At 34.4% G+C, this 20,295-nt stretch overlaps 2 protein-coding genes across 2 annotated transcripts in view; one reads left to right on the top strand and one right to left on the bottom strand.

Annotated features, from left to right (window-relative positions):
- Positions 1-1,818, top strand: part of LOC101892624 (uncharacterized) — a 277,791-nt gene extending 275,973 nt beyond the window's left edge. The window contains exon 17 of the mRNA XM_059130222.1: positions 894-1,818. Coding sequence (XP_058986205.1) covers positions 894-1,678 — 785 coding nt within the window. The 3' untranslated portion in view covers positions 1,679-1,818. The remainder of the gene's footprint in view (positions 1-893) is intronic.
- Positions 1,819-7,325: 5,507 nt separating this feature from the next.
- LOC101892280 (antichymotrypsin-2) lies at positions 7,326-18,817 on the bottom strand. The gene is made up of 4 exons (XM_059130059.1): positions 18,691-18,817; positions 13,000-13,903; positions 12,778-12,928; positions 7,326-8,853 (listed from the first exon to the last, which is right to left on the bottom strand). Exons 2-4 carry the CDS (start codon positions 13,873-13,875, stop codon positions 8,723-8,725), a joined length of 1,158 nt encoding a protein of 385 aa, XP_058986042.1. The 5' UTR covers positions 13,876-13,903; positions 18,691-18,817; the 3' UTR covers positions 7,326-8,722.
- Between the last annotated feature and the right edge of the window lie 1,478 nt (positions 18,818-20,295).

The raw sequence follows: 20,295 nt of genomic DNA on the forward strand, positions 1-20,295 counted from the left end.
AGTCTTTAAAAGAAAGTATTTCGGTACGGTCACTGTAACCTCTTTCCATAGAATAGCTATATGTGAGTGATACAAAAAAAACTTAAAGATCGTTTTCAGGATATCGTATACAAGTGGCGTTAAATTCTGCTACATCGCTGGTAAAACACCATGTGGTTCCAAGTGGGATGAAATTGCTCCAACGGCAACCCGTTCCGATATCTTTACAGTTTGGGAAATGAGTTATCGCCAGAGAGTCAAGACTAGATTCTGTCCATACGTCATTTAATTTCTTGATGCTGCCAATTGGCTTGGAATGCTTTGGCAGTACCTTGCGAAACTTGGCTGCTTCGTTGACTCACAGAAATTCACCCACGAATTCTTCTTGGCACATTTAATCTCTCCTTTGTCGTCCCAATCCGTTGTAAGGTTTTTTTTTCTAAGCTCGTTGATCTCTTACTCCACTGCACAGGTTTCGACTTTTTGTCGGGAAAATTACCAGGGCAAGAGTCCCTATAGCAGCCAAAGAGGGTGCTTATTAGATTACTAACGGCTATATCAACTTCATCGATATAGCTTAGCTTTGAGGGTAAGCGTAATCGGGATGTCGCAAGGCTTTCGAACCTCTCCAGTCAGTCTTTCTTGGATTCCTATAGGGTTTCTGAATAATCACTGCAAAAGAGAGTTTTGGAAATATATCTTCTTATGGTCCAAAAAGAAATTATTAAATTCAAATAAACTTTTTATTCAATATAAACTAGCTATTTTTCAAACCCACCACAAATTTCCAAATTTTAAATTTGGTACCGAAATTTAAAAATGCAACCATCTAAAATATATCTTTAAATCAATTCAATTTCTTCCGCACAATATTATTTTAATATTTCAATTCAATGTTTGTATTTTCCTCCCAGATACCATCATTGGCATACGTTCCAGTGGAAATCCCCTGAATATGTGTCCCACTGCAACATCATATCACCATCAGGCTGGACATCATAATACGCAAATGTTGCCATCCGGTGCCACTATCGTATCCATAAGTGGTCTGGCGAATAAAGTACAAGCGACATCGCAGTCACAGCCACCACTACCACCACCACTCTCCTCCTCCTCGTCCATTGTGGCCATGGCAATGCCATCAGCTCTGCAATCCTGCAATAGTTATACAATGCCAACAGGGCCACAGCCAACAACTGCAACAACAGCGGCAACAATGGTCACCACAACATCGGTAACAACACAAACACCAAAAACTCAAAAACGTGTAACCATTATGGAACCGACGACACACACATTCGATCCACTGTTGCCAACAATGGTGGCCGTTATGCAGGGTACCACCAATGCAACGACGGCGACGGCGGTCGCGTCAACGAATTCTGGACAACACCAACAGCAGCCGCAGCAGCAGTCGGGTCAGCAATCAAATAGTGGCATACCTAAAATTAATACAAACAATAGCGGTAATGTAAACAGTGAGGAGGGCAACAAAGCGAATAGTGCTGGTGGTGGTGTTGGTGAAGTTGAGGATACCTCAGCCATGCTGGACCGCATTAGTCACGATTTGAATTATTTACTCAATGGAGCCGAAGATGATGATCAAATACCACCACCACCAAAACCACCAACGAGTTCCATACCCAATGAAACTTCGGCAAATGCTGAGGTGATATTTAGTAAAAAGGATATGCTGTAATGCATGTCGCACTAAGAAGATCCAACTAAAGAGGAATCAATGAAGAAAACAAAAAAGACGAAAAAACACAAAGACAGGGTTAGTTAGGTTTTGTAGAAATAAAAGAAAGATAAAAATTAAATTATTTTAAGTAAAAAACAACAGGTTGTTAAGTGTAAATGGAGAAGGATAATATGTATATGTAGGTATAATACAGTGAAACCTCTCACAGGGACAATTTTGATATTTTGAGAAATAATATTTGTCAAAGAAGAAAGAAATCAAGGCAACCGAAATAATTGAAAGCTATTTGTATATATTAACATGCCTACGAGTCCTTGGAGGGTCCACTGTAATTTTGAATTAAATTATAAAAATTAACTTAAATTATGAAATATTAAAAATATTAAAACATCACTACATAATAACTTACACTACATGATCACTACATAGAGAAAAACTTAAATTATTTTTTTTTATTTTTAATAGATATCATTAAAAATTAAAAAAAAAATAATAATAATTTTGTATAGGTAAGTTAACATGTTACGGAACAGAAAACAATTCCTGGAGGCAGCTAAATATTTGTAAATATTTTTTTATAATTTTTCTTAAAATATATTACAACGAATCGCGATCTAGTTAAATTCTAAAAAAAGAAAGGATATTTTTTGCAGAACTCGCCATTGACCATTCCTCAAAGCAAGAAAAAAAACAAGTTATAGCCATTTTAAAGTTTTCATTAATCCGTGTTTAAACAATTAAAAAATATCGGTCGGTTTTGCCGACAGATATATACCCTCAGCCAATGTTCGATTATTTAAAAATATTTTGACTTCTGTTATGATTATTTAAATGTTTAAAACCTTATACCGAAGGAATTGGCCATTTCGTGTCGGACCTAAATAAATATGATATAAATATTGCGACGTGCTAGATTTGGACTGTGTTGTGTTAATGGACATTTTGGGATGTACCAAGCCTTCAATAGAATCGGATGTCAATTTCGCTTTTTATGAGCTTCATGGATATTCAAAATTTTGAGCCTTTGTGGGGGAGGTACCAGAAGCAGTGGACCGATATATCCCATCTTTACAACGGATCTTTTGTTAGTGGAAATAATGGGATGTGTGAATATAAAGAGAACCTGATGCTTATTTCGGATTTTATAAACGTTTTGGTTATTCAGAACTCTGACTCTTTGTGGGGGAGGTATAGTGAGGAATGGTCCGATCTCTATCGTTTTTTAACAGATGCTCTGTTGATAGAAATATTCAAATAATAGAAATATTCACGTTTTATCAGCTTAATGGATATTCAAAATTTCGACCTTTTGTGGGGGAGGTAAAACCAGATCTTGGATTTATAAAAATATTGGGATGTGTGCAATTTTAAGAATTTACATCACATTTTTTGAGAGTTGTGATTATTTAAAATTTTCACCATTTGTGGGGGAGGTACTTGATGAAGTGGACCGATATTGTCCATTTTCACATCTGACCCAGCACTGACGCAAATATTAGGATTTGCAAAATTGGAACAAAATCGGATTATAGTTTCTCTTTCTGTACAAACAATATATCTTTTGAAAATGTCGACCTTTTTTGGGGGAGGTACCAGAAGAAGTGGACCGATATTGCCTATCTTCGAACTCAATCTAAGTTTGACAAAAAATTTACGATGTACCAAGTTTGGACCAAATCGGATACTCCCTTCGAGAGTTATCGTGCGCACCAGCCAGCCAGACAGAGAGACAGGCGGACGGACGGATATCGCTAGATCGACTCCAAATATTCTGAAACGGATTTGGTCCAAAGAGACCTAGGGTCTAAAACCATTATTTCGACTAGGCACGTTTTGACCGTATCTGTAGCCATATGGCTGAAGGTATAAAAAGTGATCACAAATATAGCTAAAAACGGCGAAAACTCAATATTTAAGAAGTTATGTCCATTTTAAAGTTTTCATTAACTCGTGCCTAAAAAAGTGATCTCAAATAACAGCTAAAAACGCCGAAAACTTAATATTTAAGGAGTTATGGCCATTTTAAAGTTTTTTTTTTTTTTTTGGGCTACCCGTAACAAATAATCGTTTGTATTGGGAATATATATGAAGCAGATCATACCAACTATGAACGTTTTTATAACCTCCACCCTAGTATAAAGGTTACATTAAGTTTGCAACACCTCGAAATATACATTTTAGACCCCACAAAGTACTTATATTCTTGATCAGCATAAAATTCTATGTCAATTTGGCGATGTTCGCCCGTCTATCCGTCTGTGGAAATCACTCTAGCATCCGAACGAAATGAAGTAGATTGATAAAATTTTACTCAAATGTATATTATGTCTGCAGGACTTTTGGTATTGAAAATGGGCCATGTAGGACCACGTTTTGGTTTAGCCACCATATAACACTATTCATCGATTTTTTCGCACTTGATTATTGTAATGGTTTATGACAAAAGTGGCGTATGCAGGTCCACGTCGTCGTGTAGGCCCTAATATACGGCTACATTCGGTATTTTTAAGATTTAAAGAGAATTTTTTAATGGATTTTAATTTTTGAAAATTGCCTAATTAGTACCAAATGGTTGAGGGTATTCAAAGTTCGGCCCGGCCGAACTTACAGCTTTTTTATTTGTTTTTCTTAAAATATACTATGAGGAAACTCTATCAGGTTAAATTCTAAGTAAAAGAAAGCACATAATTATACCCTTTTATGGCCTTAGAGGTTATATATCATTTAATACGTCCAAAACCAGCCTATTCAAAATAATGGTTTTACACCCTAGGTCTCTTTGGACCAAATCCGTTTCAGGGCATATAGAGTCGATATAGCATTCACGGTAACTCTCAAAGGCAATATCCGTATGGTCAACATTTTCACAGAAAAGACTTTAGCCTATAGAACTAGAACGGATCATACAATTTTGAGCAAACTTTGCAAATCCTTATATTTTTATCAGTGCTAGGTCAGGTGGGAAAATAGACCATATCTGTCCTCTCCATTAAGTACCCCACAAAGGATCAAAATTTTGAATAATTATAACTACCTTAAAATATGAAATAATATTCCAATTGTCTTCAAATTTCTCAATATTTCCATAAACATAAGATCTGGTACTTCCTCCCCCAGGACGGGTCAAAGGTTTGAATAACCATGAAGCTCATAATATGCGAAAATAGCATCCGATTCCTTTTAAACTCGGCATATTCTAATATCTCTATCAACACAAAATCCGGTGGGAATATGGAATATATCCGACTACTGTTTCTGGTACCTCCCCCACAACGAATCAAAATTTTGAAAAATAATTGCACTCATAAATTGCGAAATAAGCATTTGTCCAATTTCTTCAAAATTCACTCATACCAAATATTTTTATTAAGACAAGACCTTGTGTGAGGATGGAAATTTTACCTTTTGGTACCTCCCCCACATAAATCGCTACTATTTTTCCTTGTTTTTTGTTCGGAATTTACCAAATAGCAAAGAGAACCAAAAATAAATGATTACATATTCTATTTCGGTACTTTTTATACCCTACGCCACATAGTGGTAAGGGTATTATGTCTTTGTGCATTTTTTTTTTTTTTGTAACAGGGAGAAGGAAGCGAGATAAACCCATAGTTGCTTTTGAGGATCTCCATAGAATCACTTTCTGAGTCGATTTATGCATGTCAGTCCGCCCGTCCGTCTGTACATGTATTTTGTGAACAAAATGCAGATCGTATTTATTATCCGATTGAGATGAAATTTTCCAAACAATATTTGTTTGGCACAAGGACGAAATTGACCCTATTGAAATTGGTAATAATCGGATCAGATTTAGATATAGCTCCCATTTATCTTCAACTGATTTCGGATTAATTGTACACCAAATGACCAATAAAAGTCCAAATATCCTGAATTTTGGCACATCCCACCGAATTCAGTGTAGAAGCAAGTGCATCATATTTGGTGAAAATCCGTTCCGATACAGCTATAGTTCCCATATATATGTTTCATTCGATTTGGTTTTAAAGTCTCTCACATGCGTAATAAGCACTTTACTGCAATGATAGTTGGTATCAGATATCAAATACAGCCCAGAAATACATCTGCCAAATTTTATGAAGATCGGTCCAGATTTGGATATAGCTCCCATACATATATTCAACCGATTTCGGGTTAATAGTGCACTAACTGGCCAATATCAGTCCAAAAGTACTGAGTTTTGATATATCCGACCGAATTCAGTCTAAAAGCTAATACATCGAATTCAAAGAAAATCGTTTCAGATATAGCTATAGCTTCCATTTATATGTTTCATCCGATTTGGGGTTTTAAGTCCCTTACATGCGTAATATACACTCCGAAGAATGATATTTGGTACAGGATATCATTTACTGCTCGAACTCTGTCAAATTTTATCGAGATCGGCTCAGATTTGGATATAGCTCCCATATATATCATCATCCAATATGAGCTTTATTGTGCACCAAATGTCCTAAATTTTGACACATCCGGGCGAATTCAGCCTAGAAGCAAGTACATCAAATTTGTTGAAAATTGGTTCAAATATAGCTATAGCTCCCATTTGTATGTTTCATCCGATTTGGTGTTAAAGTTCCTCAAAAGCGTAATATGCACTGCACAAGTATAACATTTGGTACCAGATATCAGATACAACCCAGAAACTCCTCAGCCAAATTTTATCAAGATCGGTTCAGATTTGGATATAGCTCTCATACATATATCCTTAATCCCAATTCAGGTTTATTGTGCAAATAGTGGTTAATATCAGCCCAAATGGTATGAATTTCGGGACGTAGATTTTCATTTTGTGGAACTCGGCTCCGATATATATTTTTTTTTAATATGACCTTCTTGAAATGATATCATTCACTCTATAGCAATGTTATTTGGTATAAAAATAAAATGTCTCCGTCAAATTTAGTGGAAATTGATTTAGAATTGGATATGCCTCCAATATATTAGTTCCCTCTAAAGCCAAACTGTAACTAATCTAAAGCCAAATGTTGATAGGTGATATGATCTACTTCAAAAAAAAATTATTTTGTTACGGGAGCTCTACTAAATATGCATAGTATTGTAGGGTATCATATAGCCGGCCCCGCCCGACTTTTGACTTTTCCTTACTGGTTTCAAATTTGAATAATTTTTCATAAAAAATTTTCAATTTGAAATAGGTTTGCCAGTTCATCAACCATGGAAGCCAAGAAAAATAAGTGTTGCGCCTAAGAATATGCACCGTTTTTTATAGATACTCAAGACGCAAACATTGTTGCAAATTGTTATTCATATATTCTAAGGTCACCTTAGACTAAGTGATTTTCTTTTACCACAGTAGAATATAAATATTTTTACAAAGTAATTTAAAAAATACAACTTTCACTTATGAAATGATTGGCCACATTGCGGTTAATATCTTTTCAATCTTTTATTTAGAGTTTAACTGATCGCAGTTTCAATTACTCCATAAACTAGGTAGATTTATAAGTGTAAATATTTGTGAACAAACAAATGTGTGTGTTATCAATCAAAAAGTTAATTCAAATCCAAATAAACAAAAAACAAAAAGATAATATTAAATATTATTAAAAACCAAAACAGCAGATGTAAATAATTTCTAGTTATAAATAAAACACTAAAGCAAACATAATCCAACAGAAGAATTTATTTTGTAAAACATAAAATGTATAGATTATAAAGAAGAAAATTGAATTTAATATAAATTAACAAAAACAAATAGAAAAACAAGAGCAACAACAAAATCATGTACATATTAAAATTATAAATCTTACTTCCAAAAACTAGTATAAATAATAGTCATATAGTTATTAAATAAATTAATAAAAAAACACTAAATTAAAATTCATTACCAAAAACAAAAACAATAATTATTTTAAATTGTAAATTATCAACAGGAAAAGAACTACTTGTAAACTATTCCAACATTAATAATTAAAATCATTAAAAACAAAGTTTAACATTTCTTTTTGAAATATGTATGTATTTTAAGGATAAAGGAAACTACTACATTATAAATTAAATCAAATGATAACAAAAAAACAAACAACTTAACTTAAAAAAAATATTAAACAAATAAAACTAATTTTCAACATCTTTGTTACAAAAAAAATATTATTTAAATGCATTTTTTATTTCTAACAACAAAATAGTATGGCAACTATGCAAAACAAAAAGGGTAAGTTTTTATCAAGGCACGCTACAGAGGTCCAAGAACAATTTATGAGGTCGTGCAGGAATTCAATCACAATAATAATTTTGACAGCTTTAGATACTTTTATAGATTCATTTCAATTGTGAATTAAACGAATGAAAACTTAAATCACAATAATTCTTTACACAACCTGTTAATTGGGCCTTGGATTGGCCCATGGTAGAAGAATACAGGTAGATGCATCAACGCTTAGGAACATTGATATGTCAAAAATTTTAAAATGTTTTTTTTTCATGGTAGAAGAATATAGGTAGACGCATCGAGACAGCTGCTGGGACAATGAACTGTCAATCCAATTTTGGAATTGAAAATATTGAATGAAAAATTATTTAATTTTTTTAAATTTGTTGAAAAACGCGTATTATTATAACCTCCGAATGACATCGTATAAGAAAACATATAAAAATCTACTTATATTTGAAAAAATATTCAAAATTTTTTGACATATCAATGTTCCCAAGCTTTGACGCATCTACCTGTATTGTTCTACCATGTGTGTTCTTCTACCAATGATCCATGTATCAATTTCTACCAACCAACTAATATGGCAACTTTGCAAACATAAAAAACTCAAAACTGGTACAAAAGCCGAAATTATTAAATACTTCACAATTTCGTATGATATTAAGATAAGGATAAACAAAATTTCCATTTTTAGTATCTAATGCCATGTTTACTTTAGAACTTTTTGTAGGGTTAACCTACTTTGAGAGGATTTATTTGAAGTAAAAGTAATGGGTATGACAATTTAAATCCAAATCAAGTGGGTTAACCCTCATATATATAAACGTACTATAATCCTAAATAACCTTTTAAAACTTGACCACATGTCCCATGAAATATGTGGCATCTCTGTTTCGTATGGCAAAGAAGAACGGATGATCGGCTCTAAAGAATTTCTGCCGCGTATCGATGCAGTTGCTGATGACAATGGGTTTGGAAGCTGAAAATAAAAGAGATAAAAAAAATAATGTTAATATTTAAGAATGAGAGGAAGAAAGAAACCTTTGAAGGAAGAATTACCGACGCTCAATATTCAAGCGGGCTTCAATAAAAACGTAGAATACAAGTTAAATCAGTAACGTTATATTGGGCCTATACTGAAAACGTGGACCTTAAGCCTAGGTAACCTCTTTTAAAAGGGACTTTACGTTTGCAAAGAGTTTTTCTAAGTTTTTAAAATAGTAAATACACAGAAACAATCCTAGTTTAGTAAAAACTCTTAGATTTTTTCGAATTTTTGACAGAGGTAGATATTTTTACTCTGATTCCGATCCAGACCCGGATCCACTTACCCGATATATACAATATAGGCATCTATCCAATGGACCCGTAAAAGGTATTGGCACAAATTGTAGCATGTTGGAAAAGTAAGAGTGTCAGCTATAATTTTGCATCGATTTTGATGATCCCCATAATGGACCCTTTTTCGACTCTTTGGGGGTTTTATAAAAAATCCTTCTTTATAACAGATCATGAGTTGATAGAAGAAAAGTCTGAATGGAATCGGATGTCAATTTCGAGTTTTAGGAGCTTCATGGTTTTTGAAAATGTTGACTCTTTGTGGGGAAGGTACCAGAAGGGGTGCGCTAGATATATCCCATCTTCACAGCACATCTTGTGTTAGTAGAAATAATGGGATGTGGAGAACCAGATACTTATTTCGGATTTTATAATCGTTTTGGTTATTCAAAACTTTCACCCTTTTTGGGGGTAGGTACCAAAAGGTAAAGGTAATATACCCTCCACCATACTATGGAGGGTATATTACCTTTGTCATTCCGTTTGTAACTCCTCGAAATACTCATGTCAGACCCAACAAAGTATATATATTCTTGATCAGCGTAAAATTCTAAGTCGATTTAGCGATGTCCGTCTGTCTGTCTGTCCGTCCGTCCGTCCGTCCGTCTGTCTGTCTGTCTGTCCGTCTGTCTGTCTGTCCGTCTGTCTGTTGTAATCACGCTATCTTTCGAATGAATTGAGATAGATGGCTAACATTTTGCACACATGTTTATTTTTCCAGAAGGCAGGTTAAGTTCGTACATGGGCAATGTAGGTCCACGTTTTCATATAGCCCCCATATAACGGTACCCCCCTATATTCGGTATTTTGATGATTTTAGCGACTTTATTCACCGGAATTGTTTCAAATTTGGTATTTGAAGTTCCAAATGGATAGAAAAATGTCTGTGCAAATCTATGTCTTCGTATAGCCCCCATATAACGGTACCTCCCGATATTCGGTATTTTGATGATTTTAGCGACATTATTCACCGGTATTGTTTCAAATTTGGTATTTGAAGTTCCAAATGGATACTACATCCTAAGACAGAAAATTGTCTTTGCAGGTCCACGTCTTCGTATAGCCCCCATATAACGGTACCTCCCTATATTCGGTGTTTTGATGATTTTAGCGACATTATTCACCGGTATTGTTTCAAAATTGGTATTTGAAGTTCGTTATGGGAACTACAGTCTGTGACAGAAAATTGTCGGTGCGGGTCCAGGTCTTCGTATAGGCCCCATATATCAGTGCCTCCCTATATTCGGTATTTTGACGATTTTAGGTACAATACCCACCGAAATTGTTTGAGATGTGGTATTTGAAGTTCGTATAGGATGCTACAGCCTGTGACAGAAAATTGTCCATGCTGGTCCAGGTCTTCGCACAGCTCCAATTTAACGGCACCTCCTTATATACGATATTTTGATGATTTTAGCTACATTATTCACCGTTTATTTCAAGTTTCGAATTTGAATATGGTAATGGCTTATGACAAACAATGCATATGTATGTCCACGTCGTATAGACACCAATATAACGGCTATATTCGGTATTTTTAAAATTTTAACAGAATTTTTTAATGATTTTATTTTTGAATATTTCCAAATTCGTTGCAATGGTGGAGGGTATTAAAAGTTCGACCCCGAACTTACTGCTTTTTATCTTGTTTTTGTTTGATAAGTGAGTTAAGTGTAATAGCTGTTCTAACTGGTACTAAGCTTGGTACAATTTGGGTTTAGGTGAACGGAGGGAGCTGGAATTTTGAAATGTTCGTATTACACTCAGCGCTGGTTGGTAGGGTTGAAATAAGTTAGAGGTTTTGCAAATGCGTACCACGAAAAGTACAAAATTTACTAAATTTGGTGTTGGATTAACGGATAGTGCTTAAAATCTAAAACCTGGCTTTAGTATTTGGAAAATGTAGTACAAAAAGTACAAAGGGTACTAAATGAAAATAAATGGTATTTGGGTAAGGGATAGAGTTGGAAATCTAAAATCTGGTATTGCGATGAATTCTTGCTATTGCGGGGTAAATTTGTGAATGTATTTTGGAAAAACCAAACCAATAAAAAAAAATCCAATGTCGGACAGGGCCGATTTATTTATTTGAAGTAGATCGTACCTCCTATCAACATTTGGCTTAAGGGCAGTTATAATTTGGTTTCAGAAGGAACTAATATATCGGAGGCATATCCAATTCTGAAGCGATTTTCACTAAGTTTGACGGAGATATTATTATCTTTTATACCAAATAACATTGCGAATGCCAAATTTCAGGTCATTTGGTCTAATATTGGCTATTTGGTGTACAATTAACCCGAAATCGGTTGAAGATATATATGGGAGCTATATCCAAATCTGAGCCGATCTTGATACAATTTGGTAGAGGTATTTCGAGGCTGTATCTGATATGTGGTACTAAATATCATTCTTGTGGAGTGCATATTACGAATGTGAGGGACTTAAAACCCCAAATCGAAATAAAAATATATATGGGGGCTATAGCTACATCTGAACCGATTTTAACTAAATTTACTTGTACATGCTTCTATGCTGAATTCCGTTGGAAGTGATTTGGACTGATATTGGTCATTTGGTGCACAGTTAACCCGAAGTCGCTTGAAGATATATTTGGGAGCAAAATTTGAATCGTTTCTCACAAATTTCAGTCGGGCTCGTTCTTGGGCCATACAAATATTGTTTGGAAAATTGCATCTCAATCGGAGAATAAATGCGATCTGCATTTTGTTCACAAGAATACATGGACAGACGAACTGACATGCAACTCAGAAAGTGATTCTATGAAGATCCTCATAAGTAAATATGGGTCTATTTCGCATGCTTCTCCATTTTACAAAAAAATGCACAATGATAAAATACCCTTTCCACTATGTGGTGTAGGATATAAAAAAATAAAAAGTACTAAAAAGGTACTAATTTTGAAGAGGGGATAGATTCACCCATAAAACGACGAAACGAAACGAATTCCTACGTTGACTGAGGTTAACATAAAGTGGTCAGAGTTCATTCTGAGCATATAATTTACACTTCGAGTATTGTTGTGTGGACCCAGACTTGAACGGTTCTCCGGATGGATATCGAGGAGATATCTTCACCAAACGCTTCAGTCTATGAACTACAAGCTCCAATCGCCACTGGCTTTTAGTAATTCATTGGACTCGATAAAGGTCCCGTCGAGGTTTTTCTCACTCAGGATGTGTATGCTGCCCGGATTCTTTCTTTTTGGCATTGCGCTCGTGATCCGTCGTTTAGAGCAAAAGTTCACTCTACTCCCCTGATATTTTCAATTCACCACAATAGGTTTTTTCCCGAATTCGTTGTTTTACTTTAGTCAGGTTCTTGCTGACCTTATTAATTTTCACTGTCTATCCCCTCTGCTTCTTCCGACGTTGCTTTTACTGGCCGCCAGCACTAAAAATTCTGGTGAGCGTCTAAAAGTATGCTATAAAAGTGCTGCAGATATTTGTGAACAAAATCACTTTACATATGACTCTAACACCATGTGTTATCTAACCCTTACAACTAAACAACTCATTTTAGTTTTAAACCTAGTTTTTCTTACCTTCAACAGTTGATGATTCCGAACCGGATTCATTTACATCCAAACAGACTTTATGTAAAACATCAGCAATGGGAAGTGATGTCGAGGCCGATTGTGGCGATAGAAGATTTTTAAAATTTGAATCCTCACCGAATAGCAATGAAAATCCCAACTAAAACAGAAAACAAAACCAAATCAAGTATTTCTCAGAACAATAACCCCCTAAACCCCCCAACTACTTACCTTTTCTAATATCGTTTTCAGTGAACACTCAAAATCAATTTGAAATTTTGGCAACAACAACTGGACACTTTCCATTTGCATTTGCTCCGATATTGTGGATAAATTAACCTCTTTCAATTTCTCCTCCAGCTCCCGCAGGCCATCTCGTTTATTGGGTAAAATTAGCAGCATTGAGATTTCATCGTCATGCTCGTACGGCAATTCCACAGCCCGAGCATCCATTTCCTTTAATTCCACAAATTTTACAAACATTTCATTGTCCAACATCATGGGTATCGATTTCACGCAATCACTGCTCACATGGAAATCGTACAGGCCCGAACGATAGGCACTGAAGGGCAGGAACCATTTATTGCGAAAATTTGCAGCCATCAGCAGCAGAGCTTTGCAGTTGTCGGTGGGGCAGTGTAAATTCGTTTGGGATTTTTTCAGCGTTTCTTGCAGGCAATTCTTGAGTAAATCTTCGAGATTTTTTGCATGACAGAGATTTTGCTTCTCCGCCTGTGTGAGAAAATATTTATAGGCAATTTTTTGAAATTCCACATCCAAATCGAACTGTTCGTCGATGAATATTTTCGAACACATTTCCAGTTGAGTGTCGGGAGATGTTTGTGTTATGGCAGCGAGATTGCCGGCAAAATAGCTAGCCATTTTGGCATTGTTGGGAAAACGTTGCAACTGCAGCTTGGCCTTGAGTTTTTCGGCAGTTTTTCCATCGGAACCTAAGTATAAGAGAGCAAGCAAGGCCTCGACAAGGAATGGTGATATTATCAGGTTCGAATTGTCTCCGTCTGCACTATTTTGTTTTATCAGGTTGGTGAATATATCCAAGCCAAAATTGGTTTCAAAATTATTGTTGTTATTCGCGGGATCCATATTGTTTTGTAGAAATACTTTCGGGTAGCTGAAATATAAATAAATTGGATTTATTTGTAGTATAAGTAATGAATATGACAATTTCAATCCGAATCCAGTGGGTTAACCCATTTATATGTAAACGTACTGTAAAATGCTTACTGAAATTGCCCCAACTTAACAATTTCGTAATTAGGAATTCCTAAAAACCGACAAAGAGGAAGAACATAATGAACTTAATTTAAAATCCATCACATTCAAGCATCTTTAAAATTCGAAAACATTCCCCATTTCCAAGCTTGCGTAAGTAGAAATATTAAGTTGTGCCAAGTTTTAAAGTAATTGGATTGTAATTTCGCATTTTATGAGCGCTATGGTTATTCAAAATTTTAACCCTTTGTGGGGAAGTTGCCAGAAGGAGTAGTCCTGGCATCTGACATTGACAAAAATATTAATATTTGCAAATTTTTGCACAAGTTCGAATTCTTTCTTTCTTGCTTACTTTTTGGCATATACACTATGTTTTGTTTTGATATATGCCCTCTTTAGCCATATGGCTTAGGGTATAAACATTAGATACGTGAATCGGCGTTTTGAATATAAATAGAGGAGGTAAGTTCCCTACTATTTAAAACTTTTGGACATTTTCGTGTTGAGATTCCTTTGAATCCGTGAATTTTAGGTGTATAGTATCTTCGGTAATATTGCTGATTAAAATACGAGGAATATATGGTTATAACGCTCAACCGTGTCAACAAGGGGGTCTTTTTGGTTCATTTTTAAAAATATGATTTAAACGGAATTCACATTTTAGGGTTAAAGCCGTAGTTTGTGCGAGTTTCTGCAAAAATCTCCAACAACGCATCATTTTAAAAGGATGACGCCAAAGACAAATATATTTTTCATTAAATTTCACAATAATTTACTAAAGAAAAGAATTCTATATTTTCGTTGAATATTAAAAAAAAATTATTGGAATTCATGCTCCCTCAAAGAAACCACAAAATGTTCCCTATTTTTGACTCCTGAAAGTGACATAAATATTCGTTGTAGACGTAAAATGTAAAAAAAAATAAATTCTCTGCACAAAATGTCACTATAAATCTCAGAATAAACCCTATATCTAGGAACAATATCTATTTTAATAACCCAACACCACTTTGCATATTTAGTAGAGCTACCAATAACAAATACACATTTTATGGGGAATTTATTAGAATTAATTTATACCAACTATATTCGTTTTGAATGCGTATATTGACCTGCAGTTATAATTTACAGCCGTAGGTAACTAATATATGGGAGATATATTCTCATCTGAGTCGATTTATACTTAAGGAACAACTCTAGTACAGTAAAAACTCTTCGATTTTTTCGAAATTTTTTTCCAGAAAATTTCGTGAAATCACACTAAACGTGAAATCGTTCACTTTCATAGTAATCACAATTGCAAATTTTAAGATTCAACAACTGTTGGTTCGTTCGGTTCGATACGGCCAAAACGTGCCTCATCGAAATAACGTTTTTAAACTCTAGGTATCTTTGGACCAAATCCGTTTCAAGACATTTGTAGTCGATCTAACGATGTCCGTCCGTCCTGTGAGTCTATCATATTATTGTCAAACTTAGATCGAGTTTAGAGATGGACAATATCGGTCCACTACTTCTGGTTTCTCTTCCACAAAAGGTCAACATTTTCAAAAAAAATATTCTGCTGCACAGAAAGAGAAACATCAATCCGATTTTGCTCAAACTTTGCATTGGTGCTAAATTAGGTGAGAAAATGGACAATATGGTCAACAATTTTAAGAATTATAACTCTTATAAAATGTGGTATGTGAGTCCTATTGTCTTTAAATTACATACATCATAATATTTTATCAACCCAAGGTCTGGTGTGAAGATGGAATATATCAGTCAACTCCTTCTGGTACCTCCATCACAAAGGTTCAACATTTTGGAAATCCATGAAACTCATAAAATGCGAAATTAACATCCAATTCCATTCAGACGTGCCACATCTCAATATTTCTATCAATACAAGATATGCCATAAATATAGTAGAGGTCCTTCTAGAACCTCCCCCACAAAGGGTCAAAGTTTTGAATAACCAAACGATTATAAAATCCGAAATAAGCACCCGGTTCTCTTCGGATTTCACACATCCCATTATTTATACTAACACAAGATCTGCTATGAAGATGGAATATATAGGTTCACTTCTTCTAGTACCTCCCCTACAAAGGCTCAAAGTTTTGAATATCCATTAAGCTAATAAAACGCGAAATTAACACCCGATTCCATTCCAGGCTTGGTACATCTCAATATTTCCATCAACACAAGATCTGTTAAAAAGATGGTAGAGATCGGACCATTTCTTCTGGTACCTCCCCCGCATAGGGTCAAAATTTTAAAAAAACAAAACGCTCAAAGAAACCGAACTAAGCATCCAACTTTCTTCAAATTTCTCACATTCAAATATTTTTCCTAACACAAGATCTCTTGTCACAATTTTCAATACTATTATTTGTCATAACAAATCGGCGATTTTTTTACAACTTGCTATATCTATATATTTCTCTTAACCAGAAATCTGATATGAATATTAAATTTATCGGAATTTATGATTTCGCATAAAATTGGATATAAATGTTCGATTTTCTTGTAATTTTGCCCATACCAATATTTATACCCTACACCACATAGTGGTAAGGGTATTATGTCTTTGTGCATTTGTTTCTAACAGACGGAAAGAAGCGAGATAGACCCATAGATACTTTTGAGGATCTTCATAGAATCATTTTTTGAGTCGATTTATGCATGTCAGTCCGTCCGTCCGTCAGGCGGCAAATATTATCCGATAAAGATGAAATTTTGCAAATAATGTTTGTTTGGCCCAAGGACGAGCCCTTTTGAAATTGGTGATAATCGGATTAGATTAAGATATAGCTCCCATATATCTTCAACCGATTTCGGGAAAATTGTGTATAAGTCCAAATGACCTATATTTTAATACATCCCGCCGAATTCAGTCTAGAAGCAAGTAAATCAAATTTGGAGAAAATCGGTTTAGATATAGCTATAGCTCTCATATATATGTTTCATCCGATTTGGGGTTTGATACACTTATTACGCATGTGAGGGACTTACATGCGTAATAAGTGTATCAAATTTTGTCAACATCGGTTCAGATTTGGATTAAGCTCCCATATATATCCTCAACCGTTTTCGGGTTAATTGTGCACCAAATGGCCAATATCAGTCCAAATGACCTGAATTTTGGCATTTCCGACCGAATTCAGACCAGAAGCAAGTACATTAATTTCGGAGAAAATCCGTTCAGGTATAGCTATAGCTCCCATATATATATGTTTCATCCGATTTGGTGTTTAAGTCCCTCACATCCATAATATGCATTCGACAACAATGATATTTGGTACCAGATATGATTCTCGGAATTACCTTTACCTAATTTTATTTAAATATGCATAAAGGTGTAGGGTATAATATAGTCGGCCCCGCTCGACTTTTGACTTTTCCTTACTGGTTTTATTTGTCTTAGATGAAGTATGAAAATGGGGTACGGTCGGTGGACTATGTCTGGTAAATCATATCTCATATAAAGTAAAGGAAGTAGTCGATATAGTCCAAATCGAGCCAACTGCTTCGGAACCATCCCAATAAAGGATCAACAGTTTGAATAATCATAACTCAAGGCTGGAGGTATACACCTGTCGGCAAAACCGACTGATACTATTTTACTTGTTTTTCATTCATTGTCATAATAATCATTTCATTTAAATAATACAAAATATCCAGTTTGGCGAAGGACGAAGTGGGTGAGAGACTTTTGAATTTATGTCGATATTCAATTGTTGAACTTAAAATTATTTTTCCGTTTTGTTTAAATGATTTTCTAGGTGAAAACGTTTTCTTATTCACAGTCATATTTATTTTCGTTCGAATGATGATATTTCCCTTCAATTATGACCCACATATTTTTACATCAATTTAATTATTTCCGGCGTTTTTTGCGATTTTCGTTTTTTTTTTTTGGCACAAATGCGCGCATTTCTTCACAATTTAATTGTTCGGAATTGAATTCAAGATTTCAATAATTATTGGTATTTTTCTTCTGCTGATTCTCCGTCTTCTAATACCATCATACATTCAATTAAAAATGTTTCAGTTCTTTTTTAACGAATCAAACGAATAATTCTTTAATGTTTTTTTTTTTAATTCTTTAATTTTTTCGCTTTCACAAGTGTTTATCCATTCCATCCAACCATATACGCGAAAGACCAAAAATCGAAAAATCACCTAAAGCGCACACAAGACACGTTTAAGGACGGACGGAATTTTTGGGAAGCAATGGCGATGATGATGTTGGGAGGATGGATGGCATTCCAAGTGGTTGCTTGCTTGAGTGGATGAATGACTATTCTTCAAAACATACTACATATGTATGTATGGTTGTGGGTAGGTGGTTGTGGGTAGGTGGGCGCGTCACTTTTTCGTCCGTGCCTTGTCGTTGATTTTGTATATTTTTCCAAATAATTACATCACATTAATGAACGTTTAATAACACAAGTTAATGGCGGTTCACTTTGATTTCCAAAAAAAACACAAAAGCACTACACTTTTTGTGATTATTTTGGAAAGAGTTCGAAATTGCATTGCAATAAATATATATATATATTTTTTTTTTTTCAAAATTATTAAATTCATAAAAATCAAAAAAAAAAAAACAATAAATTTAAAATCATTTTGTTATACACATTTTTAATTTTATGTTTTATTTATAAATGGGTCACTCAGTGGAACATTTCGGGATACCTTTATACTAGGAATAGACTAAAATATTTTAAATTTCTTTTCCGCAAAATTTATATCTCCCAACAGACGATTTTATCTCGACAAGCGACTGGCAAAAACTAAATCCATTTCTTGTGTTCTCTTTACAAAAATTTAAAAATTTGCTGAAAACATTTTTTTCTTTTTTTTTTTTGGTGAATATGAATTTGTTTTTGTTTTCCGAAAAAAAAGAGATTCCGCTGCTGCTTTCATTTGCTGTTGATACGTTTTCATCAACAACATTTGTCCGATCGCCAGACAAATGTTTGTGAAAACATAAATTCGCACTTCTATTGCCTCAGCAGCAGCATCTGCTGCAGCTGTTGTGCCCAACGCTTCCGTTGTCGCCTCTCTCTCTCTTCGCGACGACTTTGTTTCGTATTTGTTCATATTTTTATATTGCAGTTTTATTTATTTAGTCATTGGCTGACTGATATTTCTCTCATTATATTATCTTGTGTTTATGAGATATAATCTCGCAGAATGATATGTATGTTGATATGCGCACAGTGTTCAGAAACCATAGGAACTAGAAATAACGGCTAGTATACACATAATGTTAGAGTCATATGTAAAGATAAATTGTCTACCTTTTAAAACGTACTTAAAGGCGCTTCACACAATTTATTTTCTGAAAGGGAGCGATTTATAGGATAGTATATGTCATGGTACAATGATATCAAGGTAGGGCTATGATATTTTTTTTATTTTCTTGGCTTAATATGTCATCTTTATTTGTTTATGTATGTGTTTTCTTTTCAATAACAAAAAAATTGTTCAGAAAATATTCAAATTCAGGTGTTTTCAAAATGTTTATTTCAACGTATGCATCGACAAAATCTAGAGTTTTTGTAGCGAAATAATCCTTTAGAGATATATAGTACATGATTTTTAAAAGAAGTGTTGACCCTTCATTCAGTTATCGCGGTTTTCAATTATTTATTCAAAATAAATGCAACAAGTTGTTTGATTTTTTATTGTTTTGATGCTATATCTGACATTACAAGCCAAACAGGTAGACAGGTAGTCTATACTTGCAATTTTTTCAAAGTTGGCCTACCTTCTCTCCATTGTACCATGGTATATATATACATACTAGCTGAACCCGGTGCGCTTCGCTACCCCTTTTAATTTTATATGAATTCAAAATTTTATTTACGAATATATGTTGGATAAAGAAAAACCAAGCGTGCAGGAAACTGCAATTTTTTTAAGTAGAGTGGCATTTCTATTGCTATTAGTGAATTCGAGATTGCAACATACTTCGCCGTAATAAGCGTATTTCAAATCAATTGTTGTGTTGTTTTTTAGTGTTAGCCTAAGGCGTTGTGGGTCAATGGTTCTTATTAAATTCATATCCCAATCTGATCCGATTTAAATATAATTTTAAAAAAATTACTTTTACACCACACTCCGCCACACCTTTCATATTTCATTGAAATTGGTGCGTCAAATATGTGAAATCGGCCGAGCTATATCCAAATCCTAACTATCCAAATATCCAAAATATCCAAATCTTAACTAATTTCCAATTAATTTATCACATTTATTATTATAACCAAATTCCGCCACACATTCTGAATTTCA

The sequence above is a fragment of the Musca domestica genome, unplaced genomic scaffold (assembly GCF_030504385.1).
Source record: "Musca domestica strain aabys unplaced genomic scaffold, Musca_domestica.polishedcontigs.V.1.1 7, whole genome shotgun sequence".
NCBI lineage: Eukaryota > Metazoa > Arthropoda > Insecta > Diptera > Muscidae > Musca > Musca domestica.

Coding starts and splice junctions, on each gene's coding strand:
- LOC101892280 (XM_059130059.1), bottom strand. CDS start 13,875: ATGGATCCCGCGAATAACAACAATAATTTTGAAACCAATTTTGGCTTG. Junction 12,929..12,999: donor TGAAAACGATATTAGAAAAG/GTAAGTAGTTGG, acceptor TTTCTGTTTTAG/TTGGGATTTTCATTGCTATT. Junction 8,854..12,777: donor GGAATCATCAACTGTTGAAG/GTAAGAAAAACT, acceptor TTTTATTTTCAG/CTTCCAAACCCATTGTCATC.